Source organism: Helicoverpa zea, chromosome 9 (assembly GCF_022581195.2).
Source record: "Helicoverpa zea isolate HzStark_Cry1AcR chromosome 9, ilHelZeax1.1, whole genome shotgun sequence".
NCBI classification, from domain to species: domain Eukaryota; kingdom Metazoa; phylum Arthropoda; class Insecta; order Lepidoptera; family Noctuidae; genus Helicoverpa; species Helicoverpa zea.
In genome coordinates, this window is record NC_061460.1 from 8,392,725 (window position 1) to 8,418,606 (window position 25,882).

Sequence of the window (25,882 nt, forward strand, 5' to 3'; positions counted from 1 at the left end):
CACTGCTAACCCACAGCGGGAGAGGTCATTTGATGATTTTTGCCATCGGAAAAAAAGCTCTTACTCACCAGTAAAGATTAGGATGATACTTAGTAGAAAAACATACGGTCCTACGAGTGACTTTACCCCACCGAATCCCGGCCAATCACCCCACTATCACCTTGCTAATCTGATAATTTATCGACGTAAGCTATAATAAAATTCTTATGAAAATAATATAGGTACAAATCGGCCAAATTCTTTAGAAATAAGAATACAAGAGCACGTGTTAACATTCTATTCTATTCAGAAAATATAAATCTTATTGTTCTTTCGTTTTATGAACAATGTACGTACATGAAGACAACATTTACCTACTTGAATTACCATTATGTGTACTACTCATGACGTGAAAAAACGAATGCTAGATAAATTATAAGCATTGTCAGATTCGTTTGTTTCACAACATAATGTCTTTTTTACTGCGAAAAGCAACCGTGACATTGAAAATGTCTAAAATTAAAACGGTGTTAGAAATAAAAATTGCTGTAAGAATGAGAATCAGACGGTAAATAACTATCGTCGCGGCATTTTGTGATGCTAATTTATTTGTAACTAGTTATAGTGAATGCCAAAGCTCCGGAACTATTTTTCAATTGTTTTATGATAAGTTTCCTGTCGTGAATATATTTCCAATGAAATTTTGTTTTTCTCGATAAGCACCTTTGTATAAGCAGCTTACGCACAAAATGTAAGTCATTTGTAACATCCATTTTAATTGACTTAGGTATTCAATTCACATATGATACTTAGTTACGTAGCAAAATTCAAGCTAATTGAGGATTTTGCAAGAATTGGTATTATCATGCTTATTAGTTGCAGTTTATATTATTTGTTACTAAATAATCATGCAGATCTCAGTAAGAAACATCTATAAGCTTTCTGTGAAATAATAGTGTGAAGGAACCTCTATCCTCGATACGGGTATCATCTCTACGGAAGAGCTTTGTAAGATTGATATGCGATAGAGATACGACACGTTTCCGTATTAAGTAACTACTAATCGACATTTGATGGATAATTATTGTTATGAATATCTATATTTTTATAAATAATCAGAACTTAGACACGATACTATATGTAAAGGTAAAATAACTTTTTATTTAGGTACCTATCCGACGTTGCGGGCGGATTGCACCGACCGTGGACTGTTTGCAGTTTAATAGTTATTTGTTATACAAGAGTGCAAAGTTGCTTTTTAACCGCGGGCTCAATTTTGATGACTGAGCAAGCGAAGGATTCTAAAATTGAAACATGAGCGTAGCGAGTGTTTCAATAATTAGAATCCTGAGCGATAGCGAGGGAATCAAAAGAGCCCAAGGTGAAAAATCTTTGCACTCGAGTGTAACACGTAACTTTTCATCCCACCTCCTCGAGGAAATTTCTAAACTCAAAAAAAGAAAATGGCACGCACGTCACACATGGCAAATGAAAAAGATGTACCTATTAAAATTTATTTATGCAAAAACTCTGTGTAAAAATGTTATGAGGTTTAAAATCGTCCTCAAAACAATAAAAAATAATAATTTCATCCCACTTCATCGAGGAAATTACTAAATGCATAAAAACAAAATGGCGCGCACATATGAGTATCAAATTAAAAAGAAGTACCTATTAAAGTTCATTTATTTGAAAACCCAGTTTAAAAATGAAATGAGTTTAAAAATCTATGTAAAAACAATAATAAAAAATACTTAATTAATTGAATAATTATTTTAAGCAGTATTTTATTTGTTTAGTATGTATTATTTTGTTTGAAAAGTCTTATCAAGATTGTCACAAATGGAGTATTGCACACGATGTTCTAAATTCAAATCACTTTGCCGCTCTAGAGGATAAAAACGGCTTTTGCGCTCAGATATCAAAGGGTAAAACTACTCTTTCCGAGATGGTGGGATGAAAATGTCCTTTTTTGGAGTTAGCTAGGGTGTATCTACACATCTACATATCACATAAAGGTAAAATCTATCTATTTCATATAATGAAGAGCGTTAGTTATACTCAACATATTTTTTTAAAGTTATTTGAGCGGAATAAAAGGTGTAAGAAAATATCATAAGTTTAACATTAAAAATATTGAGGAGTTCAGACTAACTAAAAGGAAGTTTATTCAGATCGCCTAAATTATTTTAATTTGCTTATATTTCTTGATTAATATACCTGCTTCAAGGAAAACACGCCATAAAAAAATACAAAAATATCTGCTTAATAAAGTACTTAAATCTTAAGGTGTGCCACCGAATTTGGCAAGTAACAGATTAAAGTTTTATTACCACGGGTATACTACTGGATATAAACCTTAGCTTATCTCTTAATCGTCGTTTACGACTCGAGCAGATGGGAATTGAACGACCTCTATACATATTATAACCTTTATCTAGAACCATGTGAATTATTGAGAATAAAGATTTAGTAATGGTTTTGTAGATGCGTTCAAACAAATTAGTCGTTAGTTTTAAGTAGTTTTAAATAAAATATGTAAGATAATGTTTTAAAATTTATATACGGTATTTTCTATGGCCCTTAAATACCTGTGTCAAATAAATAATAAAATTAATAAAATAATTTTGGTATCGAGATCTGTATTTTAATATTGTCCTTGTGTTTGAGCAAAAATACACGATTTTTTTATTATATTTATTTTATTATTTGCTTGTTACAGAATAAACAATGATGGAAACAGATAAAATGTCGACAGCGTCCTCGGTGGGGGCTGCAGAAAGACGCCCGTTGCTCCAAGCCTTAGTCATAGAAAGACGAATTCTCTTCGGCTGCACATGTTTCATAGGGCTCTGCACTTTCTTATGGATTGCTGCGGTGTGCACAGAAAAATGGGTGCATATAGAAGGTGGTAATGGTATGTATTATTTTTCAATATTTTTATTGCAGCCCCTGGCTGATTAGAATTAAGTACATACCGATACACTTTTGTTGTCTTGTGCCCACACACTGCAGATAAAACAGTCGGCCAAAAGTTGTCCCGATGGTTGGTAATTTTTGTTAACAACCAAAGTTTTCAGTCGGTCTGATTCAGTAAATACCCGATCTTAGTAATGTGCGTACTACCATTCATTTTCAAACTGATTTATGAGCTCAAACAAACTATCAACCGACTAAAAGTTTGTGGCTACTAATAACAGTAGCCTAGTAGTAGACAAGTTCTATAGGTATTTGATATCTGAATTGTCATGACTTTTTATGTTTTAACAATTCAAGTTTTAATTGTGATTACAATTATCATTTCCTACTCTAATTTCAACAAAATGATCCGATGTTTATTTATTTATTAGGATCGCCAACAGAAGTCAACACAAGTACACAATTTATGTAATTTCATAGTTCAGGTTAAGTGTGCGCTCTCAATTACAGGAGACCACATCATTTACGTGCAATCGATACATATTGCCAAAACTTAAACAAAACTAAACAGTAATGTTCTACCGGATATATTTTACTTATTCGTTCATTTACGTCAATGATTCCCAATGACATATAAATAGCGATAATTACACGGTTGTTCTAAAACGAGTTCATATATTATAATCACTGCGGGATGACAAGGATATAAACTCAAAGAGTAGCGAATACCTACATGAAGGAAATGATTGATGAATGTGCTTGTGGAAACACATTGGCACTTGCCTCGTTAGGCAGAATGATACCGTATTTCTACTCGCTAAAATTAAACTTTTATTATAATTTTGATAACATGACTTTTACCTATAGTATAGCTCTTTTTGAATAAAAAAATATATGTTTGGCTATTTCGTTTAATAGGGAAGTATCGACTTATTGCTTTTCCTTCAGTGTATATCAATACACAACGCTTTATTGTATTCCATAATGAATGTACAATTAGTTAGTGTATGTTTTAAAAATAAAGAAACAATTATGGACCCTGTTGGGCACAGCAAATGCTTTTTGAAAATATTGAATAGCCTTAATTAAAATATCTAATCAAACATATGTTTTGTAGTTTATTTACATAGATATTGACAATACATATTTACAATCAAACATATTGAATGTATTTAGAAAAAGTAAACCCGAATCCTTTCAAGTAAATTGGAACGTCCAAGGCTACTTTCCTTATCGGAGAATTGTAGATTTTTTAAATTATTTTCGATTAAAAGATATCGTATTTGAAAATAACAAAACACAGTCTGGGTTTGTTCGGAGCCAACAGGAACTTATTTCGAGCCTACAATTACATAACTGGGGAATAATTCCGATAGTTGAACATTGTTATTTGCCAACTCAGTTCAGACGCGCCAAACATGTGGCGTTGTAGAATGTATGTAAACTCATCAATTTATGTAAATAACCTGTCAGAATTGCATGCATGTACATTTATTAATACACTGGATGTTTTAATATAAGGGGTGTTTTAATGCAAACAAAATTTGTGATTCACTCTACATATAATTATTGATCTATACTTCTGATACTAATATAATTTAGAGGAAACATTTTTGTTTCTTTGTTTGTACCCTAAAGGCTCCGAATGTAGTGAACCGCTTTGAAAAATTCTTTCACTGTTGAAAAGCTACATTCTTCCCGAGTAGCATATATTTTATCCATTTTCGGGACGCGGGTGAAACTGCAAGAAGATGGCTAGTATTTTATAATTTTTATGTAAGTATCTGATAGGATAGGTAATAATGTTGAGCACGACTACTGTATCGGGAACTTCAATTTAGAGTACATGATCATAACACTTTTTTTCATAATAGAAATATACACATACACCAATAAATTCAAACGATATTCGACTCTATGTATCATCATATTTATTGTATCCATCGTAACGCAAGATGGAACCAATCTGATAATGTAATATTTATATCAAGTACGATTCATTACATTTGTAAATATTTATTCAGGCATCGCTCGCGTACTTCAGTTCGTTGGTTCTGTATAGATAAAACCATCCAAGTTGATTTGTCTGTTTTATATCGTTTATCATAATAATAGAAACCATTATATATCTATTATAAAGGTTGAAATTAATATTGGTTATTCAGCCAATAAATATAGTTCGATTCTAGGATAAGAAATAACAAATCATTTTCAGCTGTGACGATTATTTTTAGCCTAAGTTTTATCGCTAAATCTTTTTTTGTACCGCTTTCATATTTGTCACTCACTTCTATTTTATACCCATCTAAATAGTCATACTATCGGATATGTACAAAAACCAACCAAAGAGCATTATTGACTTTAACACTAAGACAATATTTTGAATTACAACATTCCGATAACCCCGTTGTACCTAATACAAAACATTTAAAATTGTTCGTTGTTTTGTTCGACTTTACAAATGTCTAGGGAAACCTTATGGCGATGACAACTAGATGAGTCCAGTCTGGTATGTTGTAATAGTTTTTTCTGCTATTTTTACAGCCGTATTAAATTACATCGGATAAAATCTATGACAATCCGCATACGATTTCTAACAGTGAATTTAGTTTCTGAACATGAGGGAATGTTTTTTTTATTATTTTTATGTTAATAGTTCTACGTTTTCCCTACGGCGGATTTTCCGTCCCCCCGTAGTTTCGAATCGGGCGAGTGTGAAAAGATTGTAGTATGTATGCTAATGTTATATATTTTTTTATATTATATCCTACTTTCCTACTTATATTATAAGTGTGAAAGTTTGTGAGAATGTATGGATGTATGTTTGTTATTCAATCACGCAAAAACGGCTGGACCAATTTGATTGAAATTTGGTATGTAGATAGGTGATACCCTGGATTAACACATAGGCTACTATTTATTAACACACCATGCGGGCGAAGCCGCTGGCGGAAGCTAGTATTATATATAGAAATAGATTGGAACTTATCACATATAAAAATATCGCACCTATTAAAGCACAAGTTTTGTAGTGCAAACCCCTTCGAGAACTATAAGCTTGACTATAAATAGGTGTTCAATATAAAATAATCGTAACATCTTGACTCATTATCAAATCCGTTAATCCGAAAAAGCGCAAGCTGCGCTCTAAAATTAGTTATAAGTAGATAGTGGATGTCAGCATTACGTGAATGCAGAAACTGTTCATACTAAAGATATTCACGCTTATTTCATCATTCATTTATTACGACATCCGTAGGAAGTGATGAGACGTTCTATTCATAGTCAAACACGGCAGCATAACTTTACTGTTGTTTTAAATTTAGGAAAACCTTATTCTAAGCGTTGGGCAGTTTATAATTAATTACAAACGTATGGCAGTGGGGTCGATGGCCTTTGGTCTATTTCTGTTTTCAACGGCTAGGCGAAGTTATGGAGCATGGAGATTTTAACGCGATAACTTGCATTGTATTCTTTTTTTGAATTATTGCCAGATACACGGGCGGTGTTCGACGATTTGAACTGGCATTTTTGTGAGGCAATGGCGTCACAGTCACTCTGTTGGAGCGTAAATAGTTCGCCACCTACAATCATGTTGTACCATGAACTGACTGCAAACAGAAAAATAGACATTCTTGTTATACTTAATAAGTCTGCCATAAAAGACAAAATATCTTAACACGCCATGGCATCCAGTATCAGTTACCATATCTTATAGTATCCTGTAGTTAAATCAGTTACTGTAAAAATACATAAATGCATGGAATATTTTTAAGAATATTTTAAAGCCATGTAGAGCTAGTTTCAAACTTGGTATTACGTGTACCTTATGCATAAAGTATGCTACATTATAATGCAGCTACTGCATTAAAATTGCATATGACTTGGTAGCCTAGTTAGGGAACAATGTAACTTTATGTCGAAACTGACCTGAAATGACTAGCTGAAGACTTATAAATAAATAAGAAGCAATCTTGTTTTCATAAAGTGTGATGCTAGAACACATTGTTACAGCCTTTTTATCGTCCCACTGCTGGGCACAGGCCTCCTCTCACATGGAGAAGGATTGAGCATTAATCACCACGCTTGCTCAATGCGGGTTGGTGATTTCAGACTTTATAGTCCAGGTTTCCTCAAGATGTTTTCCTTCACCTTTTTATCAGCCATTGGTGTCTAAGTATACTTAGAAAGTACATACAAACTTAGAAAAGTTGCATTGGTACTTGCCTGACCCTGGAATCGAACCCACACCCTCATACTCGAAAGGTTGGTTGTTTACCCACTAGGCCACCACGACTTACACATTACACACACATTACAACACACACACCACACATTTACATCACATATATTTACATTTTAACACATTACAGGATAATATTTCATTTGTAATTAAAATTGTGTAAAATATAAATTCAATGATATTCATACATATACAAACATTCAGTTTATATCCCTTATACACAGTTTGTAAAGTGAAATATTGTTGTTTCGGGAAAAGTTTCGAAAAGTTCTAGCCCTTCTCCTGTAACGATAACTGTGAAGATAACTTTTGCGAAAAATGTTGATGATTCCCCATTTTTCGTAACTCGGATCAACTAATCATTTAAGACAGGGAAATGCTAAATGTTTGAAAAATCTTTATGAATATTTAAGCTTAATTTGTTCTTATTTCCTTTAAATAGAACAAATAAATAATAATATGAAGATTAAGGAAATAAGATTTTTAGTATAAGCCTTTTTGATACTTTTCGAGGAAAAAAATCGGAAAATGTGACGGTCCACTACTTGCTTATGACCGTGACCTGTGATAAGATTACTACTCATTTTCTGATATCGATTTCGGAGAGAAAAAAAAATATTTCACTAGTTTAACCCAACAGAAACAGACATAATAACAATTAATATAAGAGCTGACTAATCGTAACGTACCTACTAGAAAAAAGCAGTGTTACAAATACCGGGAGGCCTAAAATTCCGCCATCAAATTACACGCTACAACATTTTTAAACCACTTCACAAATCGACGTAAAACAACTTGGCACCTGTGAACATCGAATTATGTTTTTGATCTATATTAATTACCACTCTCTAACTACTTTGGATCTTTGCCAAACGATTGCGCGGAGTCATTAACACGAGCGATTGTTCCCTTCCTAATATTATGCTCTCTGTTCTCAGGTATTTACCTGCCCACTGGCCGGTACTTCATGTCAAGTGACACAGGAGTATGGGAGATGTGTCGATACGTCTTCCAACCGAGTAACAAGACATTCGTGACGATGAAACTGACGGCGAAAGAAGCGCCGCTAAATATTACCGGATTGAAGGGAACTTTCATTACAAGTAAGTACAAAATCAACGTAGAAAGTTTGAATGATGAAGTGACTAAACTATGTGACATGATTATATAAAACTTGGCATATTTCGTGCGTTAAATATTGAAACACGTCTCTTGATTTATTGCTTTAAAATTCTTCATTGTATCTTTTTTTAGTAAATCTATGAAGAAATGCAAACTATTGATGACATTCGTTTCATAAAATTATGACATAAAATATGTTCATGAAAGCTTTATATTTTCACGCTGCTATTTTAGTTTAATAACTACATCAGCGAGGTTCATATTATGTGGTTATGTGTTTCTATTTTCGCTATCAGCCCACAGGAAGTTCCGATCGTTATAGCATTAAAAACCGTTTAGCATAATCAGTCCACTGTGCATTAGTAAATTCAAACAATGAACCGTTTTATTAGACCAAAGCTTCCAACAGTTTTAGCCTAGTTCACATTCCTTTGAAAACTCACCGCTTTTTACTGACGCTGACGCGAATAGCGGTCCATTTCTAAACAATGCTACGCCATTTTAAAAGTCGACAAAAAAATCACGAGGAAATTATCAGCTGCGGCTGGCAGCGACTGAAAAACAGTGTTGTAGGTAATACATAAAAAATGTGAAATGTTTGAAAGTCTCACGTGAAGTTTTACACGGTTCAGAAGCAAACTCGTGTTTGTTTATTTTTTCCCTGCCACCTTCTGGTTTTGCTCACTCGGTTTGTCCATTAGTTCCCGCTGGTTTACTTTACTGTAGCGTTGTTTTCGTTTCTTAGTTAAAATCCACTAAACATTTAATCTTAAATTAATGCTCACAGTCTGTCAGCGAATAGAAGGTTGATGTTAGAGTAAAAGAAATAAGAGACGATTCCAGGTTTTGAAATAGTTTATTTACATATACACAATTCGTCATTGATGAACTTTATTTTTGACATGCTTATCAATCGAAATGGTTCAGCACAGTCCAAAAAACTGTCTGTAGATAAAGTCACGAAAATAAACATCAACTATACATATAGTTACGTCTATTAAGAATTTACAAACAAGTCGTATAACAAAGTAGTAGATCTCATCTCATTGCGATGGCGTCCAACTAAAGTATTTTTATCACGAACACAGAAACTGCTCCTAATGAGTTTGAAATTAAATTTATCCTTCGTTTGCTGTATAAATAGAATACGGAGACAAGAGACATTCTTCTTTGTTTTTAGGCCGAAGTTACTTTATGTTCGAAGCACAGAAGTGCATCTGTTTTCTTTCATTCCGATAATGTCACTTTATACATGGTTTTGTTAGGGAATAGAAGACAGACTTGCTTCTTACTCATAAGATATAACAAAACCCATCACACCAAATCAGTTTTAAAATTATATTATCCAATAGGCCTATCTTTAATCACTTCCTCATTATACTCCAAAAAAGAATTCTAAAAGTTGGTAGAATGTATTTTCTTTTAAAAATATCCCCGATAGTAAATACCTAAGCGCTAATAGGCAACATTTTAATGGCTCTATTTAATTTATCGCAGATTATCTCAAGGGCCCATTAATTTTGATTATGTCGCCTGAAATTATTTCAAATTAAAGTTCTGAGAGTTTGAGCGTTATTTCTTGTAAGATTCCGTGAAACACTGACATGTTTGGCTGACAAAGATACATTGGAGGAGATTAATGACCGAAACACAATATTTTGGCTCAGAGAGAGAGTTTATTAATTTTAATATTTTGTAACAGTCTACTGCTATCAGTACCAATACATAGCTTTCCTTTTAAAACATAAGCACCTTACTTCTTTTCATGACCAAAATCTGCTAATCTGCTGGCAAAAACTAATTAGTAATAAGCGCTAGTGATACTATACTATATTTAAATTGAATTCGTTATGCACATCTCATTTTAAATGAACTGTACAGTCCTAATAAGAAAATAAACTTCATTAAACCGAAAACTTTGTCTAAACTGAGTGTATTAGACATACAAATAAATATCGCATTCTATCATTTCCGTTAAATGAATAGGAAGTGCCTTCTATTTCTATGCTGCAACTAATGGTTATAGGTAGCAAAGAGATTTTTTGGGTCGGAAGTTGAAAATATTTAAATGCCTTTCCCGCTGTAGGCTTAGCCTCTTATGTTACAGAGCAACGGTGACTCCTTAAAACAATCACGCAGCCAAGGCAGATGTGGGTTACATAAGATACGACTAGTAATTAAAGTCCTCATTTAAACACTAACACCCGCCCATTTCAACCCATGTGCTACCAAACTAATAATATTCTACGTCATGCTATCAACGGTTGAATGGTGTGCAAAACTGTACATTTGGCTAAAATGACGCGCGCTGTAGTTCCCTCGTAAATTCAGCGCGTTGGCCCAGACGCAAGCAGTTAATCGTTCACAATGTGTTTACCTATTATTAACACCTACAAATCTGTCGTTATGTTCACGGTTTTCTCTTCACAGTTTGTGTTGGAAAGGAACCACTTGTGTAGCAATAACTTTTCCAAAGAATAGTCTTGTTCGCTGTAAACTCGCATGATTATTTAAAAAGTAAACAGATAAAGCTAGGAGTTTATTCTATTCCACTTCATCGGTGTTGAGTTAGTGCATCTAGTTTTTTTGCTAAATAGTCGCAGTTATAGGTAACAGACTAATTTATTTCTAACTTTTGAGTTTCAAGAATCTTACTGTACCTATAGTTGAAAACTTGAAACAAGTAAATAAATGAAACAGAACCTTTTTGTAACTGTACGTCTACGTTATATTGATTTTAAAAGTTGTAAAACTTTACTAACTTCTATTCCGTTCAGTTACTACACGTTCCACGACTCGCGTAGGCGTTATTACTGGTAATTTTCATACTAACAGTTAACGTAACTTCTATAGTAGATACTGAAGGGAAACTTTTAGGTAGATATAAAATAAATATTAAAACTGAGATGTAGGGAAAATTCTACTTTTAACTTACGTATTCAGTTTTAATAATAACATTGCAATCTTTAACCATGTGGTATAAAGTACCTATCTATTTCTAGTGAAGGAGTATGTTCTTGTTAATCTATGCCTATCAAATGACAGTGATAATGAGTCTTAATTTCATCGAATGAGAAGCAAAGGTATTTCTGCTCCTTGCTAGCTCTTAATACTCTTATCAGTCGAAATAGCAGAGCATCCACAAATAAATGTGGGATGGCAGTTCTTAATAACATTAGAAATACAAGTCACGTCACCGATATTCATTATTCAGAGACTTATGTATGCTCAGTATTACTGACCTCAATCACACATAGCTTTATTAAGCTCTTCTCTATTTATCTTCTCTTTGACAAGTAATTGTTTTAATAATACTTGATAAACATATTAATATTATTTGTCATACTTTTTGCTACATCAAAAATAGTAAAGAAAGATTTTTTCTGCATTTTTACATTGATATCGTAATGTCTTTTTAACATCCATCGTGTCCGCCGTGTCCGAGTGTTGTCTTTTTTTTACTTTTAGTTGCAAATTAACAATTAGTCAAAACCATTCTCTACATACAATCTAGGTTCATGATAAATACAGTAGTAGTTAGATAAAACGATCCGTTTAATTGAGCCCTAAACCTACTGGCGTCGAATGTACGCACTCGTAAAGACGTTGGCACACCTAACGCGTTTCATCATGTTGTCATAGTGAATTTAACAACCGATTATTTATAGTATAAGTAAATGCCAGCATATAGGTAGCATTCTTATCATATTTGATACAGTTATTAGTCTACAGGAAAATTATCTTCGAAATAAAACAGATTTTTTTTTAACCGATCAAGAAACCAATTTTTTTTACCAATAATAATAATATGTCCATAAAACAAAACGTTACTGTGAGAGGCAAAAACAAAACTTAAACTGACGTTTCCTTTTATAAGTGTTCAACGTATGATTTTGTAACAAATTGGACTAGAAATGTGGTATTAATTAACGGCTAAATCAGATATCAGTAAAGACACGACACACTGTCAAAGCATTGCCAACTCACTCGTTGACACATTACTAATTTATTACCTCGTTGTTACCAAATATTACTGAACGTTAAATATCATTGCAGATAATAGACTACGTGACTAGAAACACGTACTTTCAAATGCAGACTTTTGTTTAAAATAGTAGTAGAAAGAAAAACAATTGAATGATATATGAACAGTTTTCTGACGTAAAGCTGTTCGGAGAGTGAATAAGTCTGATTGATTGATTTACTATTGCATAGTTGTAAAACATTCTTTATTCCTGATTAATACAATTTAAATAGCGACAAAAGACATTTAGTTTGACCGGATTTTGACACAAAAGGTAAAAACAATGTTATACCTTGCAAACGTACCTAAAACGTAAAGCTTTTGTCAATTTTGAGACATACAATTTTTTTTGCGAACAATTTTTTTGGACGTACCTACCTCTTAATTAAAGCAATTTTTTAAACAACCACAACAGGCATAGCACACAATTATTGAATTATACTTTATGATTTTTTGTATATTAACCGTTTTAAATACCAAGTTGGTGTGGCGGTAAATAAATAAGAAAGGATTAAATCCAAGAGTTTTCTTTATGTAACGGCCCTAACATGGTCATTGTTTTAGTATCGCCGCGGGTAGTGACCCCATGTCGCGTGTTGAGATTGTAATAACTATTATCACTCTGAAACCGTCTGAGGACTCTTATTGTATTAAAGCATAGTAGCATAACATTTTAGTGAAAATGATTAGTTTTCATTTTCGCTGCCATAGACAGTCAACCTAAAAAATATTGTGTCTAGTAAAAAATTATATTTATGTACTTTAATTTAGATTTTTATGGTCCAGTTTGTCCCCTCTTCAAACTCGCTTTTGCACTTTTGTCAGTTTTTAGTAAATCATCAGATTTATCAGTATTTTATTATCTACATAACTGGGTATATGAATATCTAATAATTGTTTTTGAGACACAGGTGAAATTAAGACGAGCTACTTTTCAAACCACCTGGAATCAATGTACCTATTGTAGATACTGATTCCTGTTCATATTCGACATAATCTTTAATCACTCCTTAATATTGTGACGTCACTAACGCGTTATATATTTTCGTTTTGTTTGCGTGCTATTTTGAGCAAAGTTTTTCAAATATCTGGTCAGGGAGACTAAATTATCTTCTAACAAGCAGGCTTGTTTAATGTTAGCTCATACAGTTTATTCTTGTGGCTGACTGGTAGCTGTTTTATAAATTAAACACGTTAACAGCTATGAACCGCGTGGCTATTAAATCATTAAACCAGGTGTTAGATAACGATCGAAAAAATTACCAAGAATCTAACGTAGCTGGCATCTGTCTAAATTTTCGCAAAGAATAAACATTTCATGCCCACACAATAAGATTTATATTCACCGATAAAAATACCACATTGGCTCTTTTAAGTCGCCAACAGACCAAATTCGTGGATATCATCGGGTTGGAGTCGTGTAAATAAATAAACAATGGAGTTAACGTAAGTGAAGCAGAATGTATGGCGGGAATAGAAACCGTTTGCAAAGCTGTGAGCAACGCACACGCAACACCTACGCTACATATCTACAACATGCAACGGCGAAGCGACGAACATAATTATCTTTCTTTACGATTTGCCCGAGTTCTGCTGGTCGTTAAACTGTGTTGTTGTGTGAATATTTTACTAGAATTGCCTTTAATTCTTCTTTTCGACGACACAAATGATCTTCAAATAGATATGCTGCAACATACTATGTCATATTAAAACTGCATGCAACACATTTAAACTGCCTCGTTGGTCTAGTAGCCACATAGCACAACTGCTATGTACGTGGTTTCGGGTTCAATTTCCGGGTTAAAAATATTCTCCTTCTTTCGTATCGATGAAATGTCTTATAGTGAGACTACACTTTGTCAGGTCAAAAATATGAAAATGGCTTTGTCGTTTTTAGAAACTTTGACAAAGCGACCCGGAGTTTGGAATTTGGGGATTGATACACACACCCGTGTGTCGGAGCGCACACAAATGTCGTTCTCGCGCTTAATCTCTCTCCGGTCGCGGTCGTCTCGGCTTTCGACCAACGAGTCAGTCTGATGACAATTAATAGTATATTTATAGCTGGACCTTATTAAAAGACAGGTTTACTTATAAATCAATTACATTCTCATCATTGTGCTTTCTTACAATGGTCTAGGTTTACAAAAAATAATGTAAATCACAAACGATTCACTCAAGTCGACATTGTCAGTCGCTTAGAGCATTCGATTTTAACAGGGACCCGATTCTCCTAATTTTACTTAAGCGTCATACGATTCACGTTCGACTCGATTCTACTGAGATCCAATCCCGACTCGATTACGATTGAAGCGTATGTGGCATTTCGCTATTTTTTCTTTGAAATAAACGTTTTTATCCTTTTCTGTCATTCAATAATGAATCATTTTGTCTGCAAATGATTTACGATTGCAAAATGATTCTACAGCAAACTACCGTATTGACCAAAATCACCAAAATAGCAGACCAATCGCACACCAATCAAATGTCAATCGAATACGATTGGTCTTTTATTAGTAGCAGAATGCCCGATATGGTTAAAACTGCTATTGCGATCATATTGCGATTCGATTTCTATTCGATTTTGACATTATTAACTTAGGAGAATCGGGCCCCAGCTCAAAGAAGGAAGTGGTGAATAATCGAGATGTATGTTTCATGTTTAGATGTATGTCAACAGTAATTTATGTACTTTTTGGACTTCAAGTGGTATCACGTAAACGTCAAGTTCGTCATAAAAATCGGACTTAACTTCCAAGCAGCTGGTTCTGTTAGTCACACGCACGTTAATTTCACCGTGTTTGATGTCAACAATAAATATTTACATCACACGTCATTTAGAAATGATGCGTCATGTTGGATCCACCCTTCGTTGCGTTGTAACATTGCACATGCATATCTTGGCATCGATGTTGAGCATTAGTAATTCAGCACATTGTTAACAAAAACATATATAAGTAGCTATAGTTTAAAGAGACAAATGTATGAAATACGGTTATTTTATTACTACTGTATAAATATACTGAGCTCCGAAGTTCGCTTAATAGGACAACCGTAGATGTCAGAGTGAATTCGTCCGCCTTATTGCAAATGACGTGAATAGCCTGCAAGTGACAATATAATGTTGTTATACATATGCATGTTGCATGTATTAGATTGCACAACCATTCCGGCATTTGCATACCTACTGAACAAAATGTCAGCTGCCAAGACAAAGAATTTAATTGCCTACTTTAAGTTCGACAAGTCATTTATTACGTCAGGATTCTAAATCATCCTCATCCTCCGAGCCTTTTCCCAACTATGTTGGGGTCGGCTTCCAGTCTATTCGGATTCAGCTGAGTACCAGTGCTTTACAAGAAGCGACTGCTTATCTGACCTCCTCAACCCAGTTACCCAGGCAACCCGATACCCCTTGATTAGACTGGTGTCAGACTTACTGGCTTCTGACTACCCGTAACGACTGCCAAGGATGTTCAATGACATGGTCAATGTCAGGATTCTAAATCTTAAAATTAATTTTTCTTGTTGAAATCATAAACTACTCGATATTAGACCATAATGTGGCGTAGACACAGCTGGTCCTTAGTTTAAATCACAAATGGCGCAAGTTTCATCACTGAAAGCTCTTAACATTGACTGGTTTATTTCAAGCGTAAGATTTCATAGAGACATCATAAAATGGGATTGATTGAATATATCGACTGCAAGCAAGCAATACCTCCTATCTGACTCCGGGTGGATTTTAAAGGGGAACAATAAAACTTAATAAAATCCTTATTCCGAGGAAGGTATAATGAGATACTGAAAATCCAAGTTTTCTTTTTCTAAGCATAGTATTGATTAATAAAGTTTTTTGTTTTTATTTTGAATCTAAAGGTAGTTTATGGTAGATACAAGTTTTTTGAAACAAAAATGTCAGATAGGAGGTATTGCTTGCTTGCAGTCGATATGTAGGTATAGTGACAACCAAAGATCAGACGATGTTTTCATTTCAAAAGACGAATATCGGTCCATTATATAACATAAAAATAAACTTACAAACGCAACATTATTTTCATACTCGTATGTCACGAATGAAATGTTATGTAAACATTATATTGAAATAACAAATGCTTGGCAGTACAGTTTATATTTCAGTACCATGTTCTAGTCGAAACACGTTGAGGTGGTCTGAAAAGAGGTTATAATTCATAAAGGTGATGTTACACCAATAGGTAAACACTGTCAGTTACTTCTAGTAATAGTTAATATATCCTGTGGTTTAGATTAAATATTTCATTAATCTGCCTCGCTTGTTCTCCGTCAGTGTGCAATAAATTCTGTAAAAGATTGTTTTCATAAATTAGATAGGGATAAATAATGTTATAAAATGCATGTTTAAGATAACATATGTACCTACATAGTTGAAGGTAGATATGCAGGTATGACGGCAGCGCAAGGCAGTTTCTTTACGCTGGTTTTCAGCTTGTACAAGTTGAAATTCAAAACATGGTCACTACTATATTTTACTTATGGTATCAGTAAACCTAAAACCAATTAAGGTACACTTGGTGAAGTAAGGCTAAAAATTAACGCTTATAGAACACGTAATATAATATACGGATAGTTAATGTATGCTCAATATAATACAATTTGTTACGGGATAGTTGGCGTTCTTTGGGGGAAGCCTACGTTCAACAGTGGACAGCAATTTGCAGATGAAATTATTGATGATGATAATTAGTAGTGTATAAAGTAACGAGAAAATCATTCGTAACACTTTCCATCCAAAATAATCATGACTATAGTTCGGCCATTCAGAGAATGCGTTCCTGACACGTCGCGATTGAACTGACGACGTAACTTTGCAATGGCGTTGCAGTTACGATAAAAATATTTTTGCTGGTTGTTTACCGTTTTAACAATTGAGGAGCATTAAAACAACATTATTATATCAATAATCAATGAATGTAGTTACGTCGTCAGTTCAATCGCGACGTGTCAGGAACGCATTCTCTGAATGGCCGAACTATAGTACTAATCTTCGAGTAATTCCGTGAGTCATTAGAGAATTGTTTATATTGCGCAGTCGATCGACGCTCTAGGCACACAGATACATTAGTTGGTACTGTTACAGAAATAGGAGTTATATACCTACATTAAAATCGGTTTGTAGAATAGTAATTAAATGTTACATTATTATTTAATTCAATTGACTAGTTTGAAAGCTTGATAGATTGCGAATTATAATTTATGAAATACGTTATGTGTCTTTCAATGTTCGTGCTATATATTATATTTTAACTTATCTACTGGCCGTTTTCGGCAGTTTGACTCACGTCTCAGGAACCACTTTCTACAACCGGGTCAAAAAAATAGTCCGTGTCTTTTCTCCGGCTTTAGACCCTCAGATGGTAGTAGACAATTGGGGAAAACAAAGAACTATCACCTATGTTAAACGTGATTTGACAGATTAACCGCTTGTATGCCGCTAATTAGTACAATAGAAAATCAATTGTGTCTCACGTATATCTGCGCACCAGCATACAACGATCTGCGATACCTAGGTAGGTGAATATATTAACTGTACCACAGGCTGTACCAATTTATTAATTATTTGGTTAAGTTTATCGCGGTCAGCGCCAAGCGCCTGGCCTATTTGTTCTATTGTTATATTTCAGCAGATATTCAAAACAGCTTACTTACTGAAAAGCCCCTCTATTTAAAGAAATGTATATTATGCGGTCCATTTCAAAACATTGGGTACCCAAATAAACTGTAAATGTCAACTATATAATCTTAATAGCTTTTTAAACTATTAAATTAGTTCTAAGAATTATAAATGAGCTACTTCTGTAACGAAACAACTCGTAAAACGTTGATTAATATTGCTGAAGAGTGATATTTAAACGAGATTCTCACAATATATAAATCATTTGAGACTTTAACCATGGTATGTAACTTCGTGATATAATCTTTTGACTCTAATATTTATTGCTTGTCTCGTAACACAGATAATTGGAACTGGAACGTACCCAGCTAATTGTTTGTTCGAGTAAAAGAGAGATACATTTAACGATTTATTGTGGTTTCAAAATCAGATACTTAAACTTACTAACAATCGACAGAATTTGAAAAGGTAAGGTTCAATAATTCCTTATTGGATGACAGATTTATGAACAACAACACGAGAAAAAAATGGGAAATCCAACGTTGACAATGTATTTGATGGGCGAGCATTTCTTAAAACTTATATTAGTTGAAAATTAGCAAAATAAATGTTTTCAAAAACTGGAAACAGTCGTTAACAATAATTTTTAACTCAAATTGAGTTATTAGCACTCCTGTTTTTCTAAATTTCTAAAAGTAGAAAACAATAATGTCAGTCAACTTGATAAATTCAGGGTAAATAAACTCTGGAATTTAATGTAGTAGTCGCTTGTTGCCACCAGCTGCAGTAACTAAATTTTGCATATTATTCGTACAGTGACATTTAGTGTGATACAATGCACTCGGTTTATTGTGTCCATATGGAGCACATTTTAGCTGAAGTATTTTGTAACTTTATACTGAACATTGAAATATTTTGGTATCATTTACTTATAATTTTTGTATCAAACTGATATATGTAATGATAAGTCTTCTCCTTTTTTTCAAGGAAAATGGACCTTCTTTTCTAGGCTGCAAATATCGATGCGGAATTCAATCTTTTTATGTATAATGTCGAGTAAAAAACGTCATGTCATCTGCTCAGTCCAATGTAGCGTGTTTCTAATCTATCTTCTCACTTTATCGTGCTCTCCCTAAGCCTCTTTTCTTCCACATTGACGATAGTTTATTCTCTGCATCCAGGTATAGATGTCACTTCTCTGATAAATTATATAGCTAAAATATGCCTGTTTCTTATGGGAAATCATAATTATCTCATTGTGAGTTAACAGCGTGAGGGGTACCTAGTATCAAACTCTTACTGACTAAAACCCTTCGTAGGCCTTTTATGTACATACCAGGGACGCACGTTTGCTATAAAATTCCATTGTATAAAAATTGCTTGCCGCATTGCGATAAACTACGTACGTAGGAACCCCTTATCCAACAGCTAGTACCAGGCACTAAGGTAGTGGCGATAAGCTTCGAACGTCCGGTGGCCTACGTGAAACATCCCCAACCCCTTACGTGTTACGACCCATACATATACCATGTGGTAAAGTGGATTGAAAAATGTTTTTATTTATTTTGTAAGTGTATTGAAATGTTGGAGAAATAGATACATTTAAGTTTTTTTTTTTTCAATTCCCAAGTCTTTATTGCTTACCATAATGAACATGTCTATGGTAATATAGATGATTTTGTCACAATTATGAACACCGGTCGGACACGTTCCTATGTAGTAACAAGTTTTGTATTTTATAATACATAATATGTTAGGCTTTAAAGTATACACCAATGGGACAATGTAGCCTAACAATAAAGGTATTTTGTTTTTATTTTAATTTTCTCACTGACATAGTAGGTATTTTAGAACTTGAGAGTAGTTTTTTCGTATATAAGTAAAACGCTAAAGTTTCTTTTGCTAAAGAAATTCTGGCACATACAGAAGATGTCTAAAAGTGCACGAAACATTATTAGCCATGAACCCATTCTACTTTTTCGTGGTGACTACGAACTGCACTTAGGTTAGTCAAAAACGAAAGCGATCCCCTTACAACGACCGCCAACGAAGCGAGGGGGAAACAATATAATTGTGTTTTTCACTATGCTTATGTTGGCTAAGTATATCATTCGACACAAGTTAGCACTTCCCTTAATACACCCTTATGTTATGAAACTAGGCTCTTTAAGAATGTAATTTTCTTCGAAAGTATGGGAATGTAACGAAGTTTATAAATAGAACAACATCATCCTCCGAGCCTTTTTCCCAATCATGTTGGGGTCGGCTTCCAGTCTAACCGGATTCAGCTGAGTACCAGTGCTTTACAAGAAGCGACTGCCTATCTGACTACCTCAACCCAGTTACCCGGGCAACCCGATACCCCTTGGTTAGACTGGTGTCAGACTACTGGCTTCTGACTACCCGTAACGACTGCCAAGGATGTTCAATGACAACCGGGACCTACAGTTTAACGTGCCATCCGAAACACAGTCAATGGTGTCTAAGATATACTTAGACCGTTGCACGCGCCTGCACGCGCAGTGGTTAGTCCAGAGGTGGTTGTGTTTGTGCCTAGTACGCTGTCTTACCAGTGTTCGTAGGTGGCCGAAGGGGAGTGGCAGTATGGGTTCTGGTCCTACTGCTGTTTTGGTCTGATCCCCTTCTCGCCAGCTCATCCGCTGCATCGTTGCCTCGGGAGCCACTGTGTCCTTTTATCCATTGAATGGTTATGTTATTTAAACTGCCTACCTTGTTTAACCGTTGGTGGCACTCGTGTATAAGGCCGGAGTTTGCGCAGTGTTTGCTTAGGGCCTGTATTCCTGCCATGCTAACTGAGAGTATTCGGATAGAGTGACCGGTTACTTCCCGCTTTATGACTGCTTCGGCCGCTAGGGAGATGCCTATACATTCAGCTTGGAATACTGTATTATGTACTCCTAGGGGTGGGAATATGTGTATGTTTAGGTCTTCTGAGAAGATGCCTGAACCTGTGCCGGTGCTTGTTTTGGATCCGTCGGTGAAAATTCTTAGTTCTTTGGGATTATGTCCCTCGTAACGATGATCCTCACAAAGTTGGATCCTGTATTTCTTATCGAATATAAAGTTGCATTGGTACTTGCATTGGTACTTGCCTGACCTAGGATCGAACCCGCGCCCTCATACTTGAGAGGTTGGTCCTTTACCCACTAGGCCACCACGACTTTATAAATAGAACAACACTTGCTGCAAATAAAATTATGCACAAACTTAAAATACACAAATACAATAAAAGTGTAAAAAACAGAACTTTCATTCAGAAAAGAAAACTTCTAACGTTAATAAATCAAGCCAGAAAACTTTCGTGCTTGAACAAAAATTTTAAACAAAGAACACCAACTTTTTAGGATTGTCATTACCGAAAATGGATTTTGTACGAAATTAAATTAGACGTAAAACCGCAGACAACAAGAGCAATATTTTATGAACGAATTTTGAAAGTAATCAAAATAAGCAGAATTCTCTCAGAATAACATTATACAGATATCCAAGTTATTTCTTTACGAGTGAAGTACGTCAATAAATCTTTAATACGAAGCTGTGTCTTGTACCTTATTCTGGGCTTACTTGACTTTTATCTAAGGTTAAAAGAACTTAGTGATCTAGGCAAAGCAACTCTCTTAAATATATTCTAAATAACACTTTATGTATATACAAACTTAAACTACTTAACTTTATACAATACTGAAAATGAAGTACTATATACAAAACATAAAAACATATATAAAAGAACATCGATTAGGTGTCGTGTCGAGGTATTCCTCCGCATCACTGTCCTCCGGAAACGTGCCCAGAAGACTGGCTGCCCAGAATACATTCTAAATTTCTAGTCAGATTAAAAAAAAACAACTTGGTACCTATTGTGTCCAATTTTGCATAAAAACTCAATACTAGTTAGTTCCAGCATAAAATCCCTAGCGGTCGCCAAGTAAAATTAAATTTCCATTTTTATGTTCCATCGTTTTTCTCGAGTTTAATTCAAACAGACAGATGAACGCTAAGAAGATAACAATACTTACCAGCTTTCCTCGGAAAGTACGGTTGAAATTATGCCCATTAAATGCTCTTAGGTCCTTTTTATGAAACTCCAAAATATTTAATAATGGCCGAAATTGCTTTTCCTTTTTTACATTGAAATGTACAAGTGAGTGTAAATTGAACTTGACTGAAAATGACTTTTTGATGGAAATCGTTTATCCCGCTTTATATTTCTTTGGACCCTTTTGAAGTCTAGTATTTTTCTTTTCATACGAGATGTTTTCAACTTTATTTTGTTATCATTATTGAGATACAGGTTTACTACAACACTTAATATACCGTATTACGTGTTTTTTTTTAAAATTAAGTAAATTTGATACTTAATTATTGTTTTGTTTCAGAATGCACAAATTATTTGGCCCAGCCCCTTATGGAGAACGGGCGCCCAATCGATTTAGCATACGATGTAAATATAGCAAGTAAGTACCTTTTTAAGTTTTATAACCTTTAATTGCCTACGTAATACCATCGGTTCCTCTAATAGGAAATTAGCGGTCCAGGATTCTATTACTTAAAATAACAAAACAAACTTCACAGTAACCAAGCGTTGATTCTAAAACAAATCTGTTTCGAATCCAATATCACGTGACAAAGGCAGACTAAGTCTTTTGTAACCAGAGATTACTCGTACGTGTTCCGCTGTGGCACTCAGGCATTGTACTTACGTACTATATAGGTTTTGTATAGAATTTTGTAAACTACGACATCGGAATTCTAGCAACTATAGTTCGGCCATTCAGAGAATGCGTTCCTGACACGTCGCGATTGAACTGACGACGTAACTTTGCAATGGCGTTGCAGTTACGATAAAAATATTTTTGCTGGTTGTTTACCGTTTTAACAATTGAGGAGCATTAAAACAACATTATTATATCAATAATCAATGAATGTTATTACGTCGTCAGTTCAATCGCGACGTGTCAGGAACGCATTCTCTGAATGGCCGAACTATAAGCAGTATTGCTGTGTCACTTACATGAGATAGCGTACATTTTAAACAAGATACGCTTTCGTCGAGCAATTTGAATTAGAAAAAAAAAGTATGCACATTTATCAAAAGGAGTTTTTCCAAAAAAATATAAGAAGAATATTATTTCTATCTTCAAAAACCCACACAAAGATCTAAGCAAGTCTGCAGCTCAGTATTTATCTGCGAAAATATTATTATTTACGCGTTTCTCTTTTGTTTAGATTATGTGCGAACCATGATATCTTTCGGTATCATCAGTCTGTTCGTCATGGCGATGGGCTGTGGCTTCTCCGTGTATACTTTCCACAACCCTAGATATATGTTCAAGCGTCTTGCTGCGGGCATACACTTCATTAGTAGTAAGTATATAAGAGTACCTAAAATTAAAGGACAATAAAAGTACCTACATCAATCATATCAGAAGAATCAGAAGCTATATATAAAGTTTTCTTGCGCAATATGTTTCTTTCAACACATTCATTTTGAATATGATAAATGTTTGAGATAAATTCTAAATTACATCTTTATTTTTTTCTGACTATTTTTAGTTTAACATTCTTTTATTTTTTGCAGCGTCATGCACATTCGTCGTAGTGCAAGTAATGATGTCTTCAGTAGATCATATGAAGAAAAATGTTAAATTCATCTACCCTGAACGTGCCTACCATTAGTAAGTATTACCTACTTTTTAAATGGTTAAAAACTTTAGCTCTGTCTTCTTCTAACTCCTTATTCTAAAAAGCCTTAAAAATAGCTTTCTCATTTAAAACTTTTTTCACAGTAGTAGAATATAATGTCCCAATTACTTTAATAATTTTAGTTCTACTTAATAACTCGTACTACCTAACTGGAAACTGTGTCGTGTAAACATTGAATTTTGCAAAGGTAGCCCGTAACGCAATATCGATATCAGTTACAAAGTTCTATTGGCTCCTAATGAACATCAGTCGTGCATCTATTGTGAAATTGTATTGGCTCCCGTTGACTCCCGTACACAATGGTATGTTTTTGACGTATTACCAGCTAATTTGATAGACGTTTGTATACGATCTAACCAATGCGTGCTAAGAGCGGCTAACGCTGTCTATTGTTTACGCGAGCATTATCAGTTTCTGTTGAAAGCATTCCATTGTAGAATGTTGTAAAGACATTCTGAACGAATTCCGTTATTAGATTTTTCTTATTTTTAACATTGTCAACTGATACAGTCGTAACAGTTAATTCTTTGTCAACAGCTATAACATCAGCTTCTTCCTGGCCTGGTTCGTCGTTCTCGTCAACCTCTTCGCTGCCGCTTCCTTCCTCTGGTACTCTCGCAAGAGGAAAGGTGACAAAGCAGCTACAGACGAGCTGGCCATGGCCGATGAACCCACTATCATCGGCCGATGACGCTTCCAGCTAAAACTTGTCACGCGACATCTCCAGTCGCGGGAAAGCTTCCTCAAATCTTTACTGAACAGTGCTCAAATGACCAATAGCTGTAACTATGTTCAAGTCTTCCAAGTAATGTATTCTACGAAAATAAGACTAAGTGATGCGGCCCGGATGACGCTTTGCCATTCGAAGTTGTTTGCTAAATTGTACTATTTTTCAAACTGGACTTTTCAATTTAGAATCAGTGATATAATAACATTAACTAGCTGATTTCGATTTCTTCTGAACCCTTTTGGATTTCGATGAAGTTCTGCTGAAGCTAGATTTCAGATAAAATGTCAAAGCCAGACAATTAAGCATCAAGTCGGTTTCAAAAGTCGTCCATACTCGACGGAATTCGCTCTCGCACCCGATTGGTTTTGAGAACGGTGGAATTTGCTGAAGAAATTGCTTTCGATCACGATCACGAGCTGCAATGAACTCATCCGATTAACTCGAATAGAGACTTTTCGTTTGAGTCGCATCACTAACATAATTACACAACGTCAGTTTCAGCCTTTAGACGATTCTTGACTGATTCTGTTACCTTGAATTTAATTACACCCTGAATGTAAATCGTGACGTTCATATTATTACGCCTTGTTAATCTTATAAGCGACGGAAAAAATAATCTTTATTGCGACATTTTTTATTACCAGCTTGCAATATTTTTATGTGAAAAACGTATTTTAACTTTATGTATTCGCCTCAGACTTATAGGATTAACGAAGTTAACGTACATCATGTTATAAAATAGCGGTTTTTTATAGTTAAAATCGTAATCTTTTGCGTTATTGTGTAAATATGTTGTACTTTTATTATGCTGCCATGAGAATACGTGTAACTTGATTCTAGTCATACTTATTATATTTATAATGCATATGTTTGTAAGGGTCAATTCCGTAATGTTTAAATATTTTATAATGAAAGTAGTCCTATTTTGGGTAAATAAAAGAGGAACTTATATTTATACAACTGGAATTCCTTATCCATTTGACAACAAAATTAAATCGAGTTGGGACCAACAGGACATAAAATTCATTATAGTCTAAACACCGGGACTTATTTTTAGAACTCACATAGCAGGGAGCGCAGGAAATGCTATCTTAGGATAAAGTAATGTGAGTTGAAACAGTTACGGAATGTAGCCTGAAGAGTGGTCTTGTTTATTCCATTATATTTGCATTATCGTGTGTATTGATGTTATGTACGTTATTCTTATATTTAATTCTTTTTTATTGATTAAATTCTGTAAACTTGGTGCTTGTAGTTTTTTTGCTCCTACCTTCTTCATTTCAGGCCTTTGATGATCGCAAAATGTTTAATAGCCCACACCAAATTAGTTAAAATTAAAGTAATATTTAATCAGGGCTGTAGTATACAGTCTTAATTCAATAAAATAATTTCAAATCGCTTCACACATTTTGGTGTCAGAATAAAATTAACGTTTCACTTTCATGTACTGTGGTCCAAGTCTTTAACATTTTACAACAGAAAAAATGT

The 25,882-nt window shown here is 34.4% G+C and overlaps 1 protein-coding gene across 1 annotated transcript in view; it reads left to right on the forward strand.

Moving 5' to 3' along the window:
* LOC124633330 overlaps window positions 1-25,640 on the forward strand; it is a 31,648-nt gene extending 6,008 nt beyond the window's left edge. Inside the window, exons 2-7 of the mRNA XM_047168519.1 lie at window positions 2,702-2,896; window positions 8,080-8,244; window positions 22,338-22,415; window positions 23,188-23,325; window positions 23,540-23,636; window positions 24,202-25,640. Of these exons, the coding sequence (XP_047024475.1) occupies window positions 2,710-2,896; window positions 8,080-8,244; window positions 22,338-22,415; window positions 23,188-23,325; window positions 23,540-23,636; window positions 24,202-24,355 (819 nt within the window). The 5' untranslated portion in view covers window positions 2,702-2,709 and the 3' untranslated portion in view covers window positions 24,356-25,640. The remainder of the gene's footprint in view (window positions 1-2,701; window positions 2,897-8,079; window positions 8,245-22,337; window positions 22,416-23,187; window positions 23,326-23,539; window positions 23,637-24,201) is intronic.
* The last annotated feature ends 242 nt before the right edge of the window (window positions 25,641-25,882 follow it).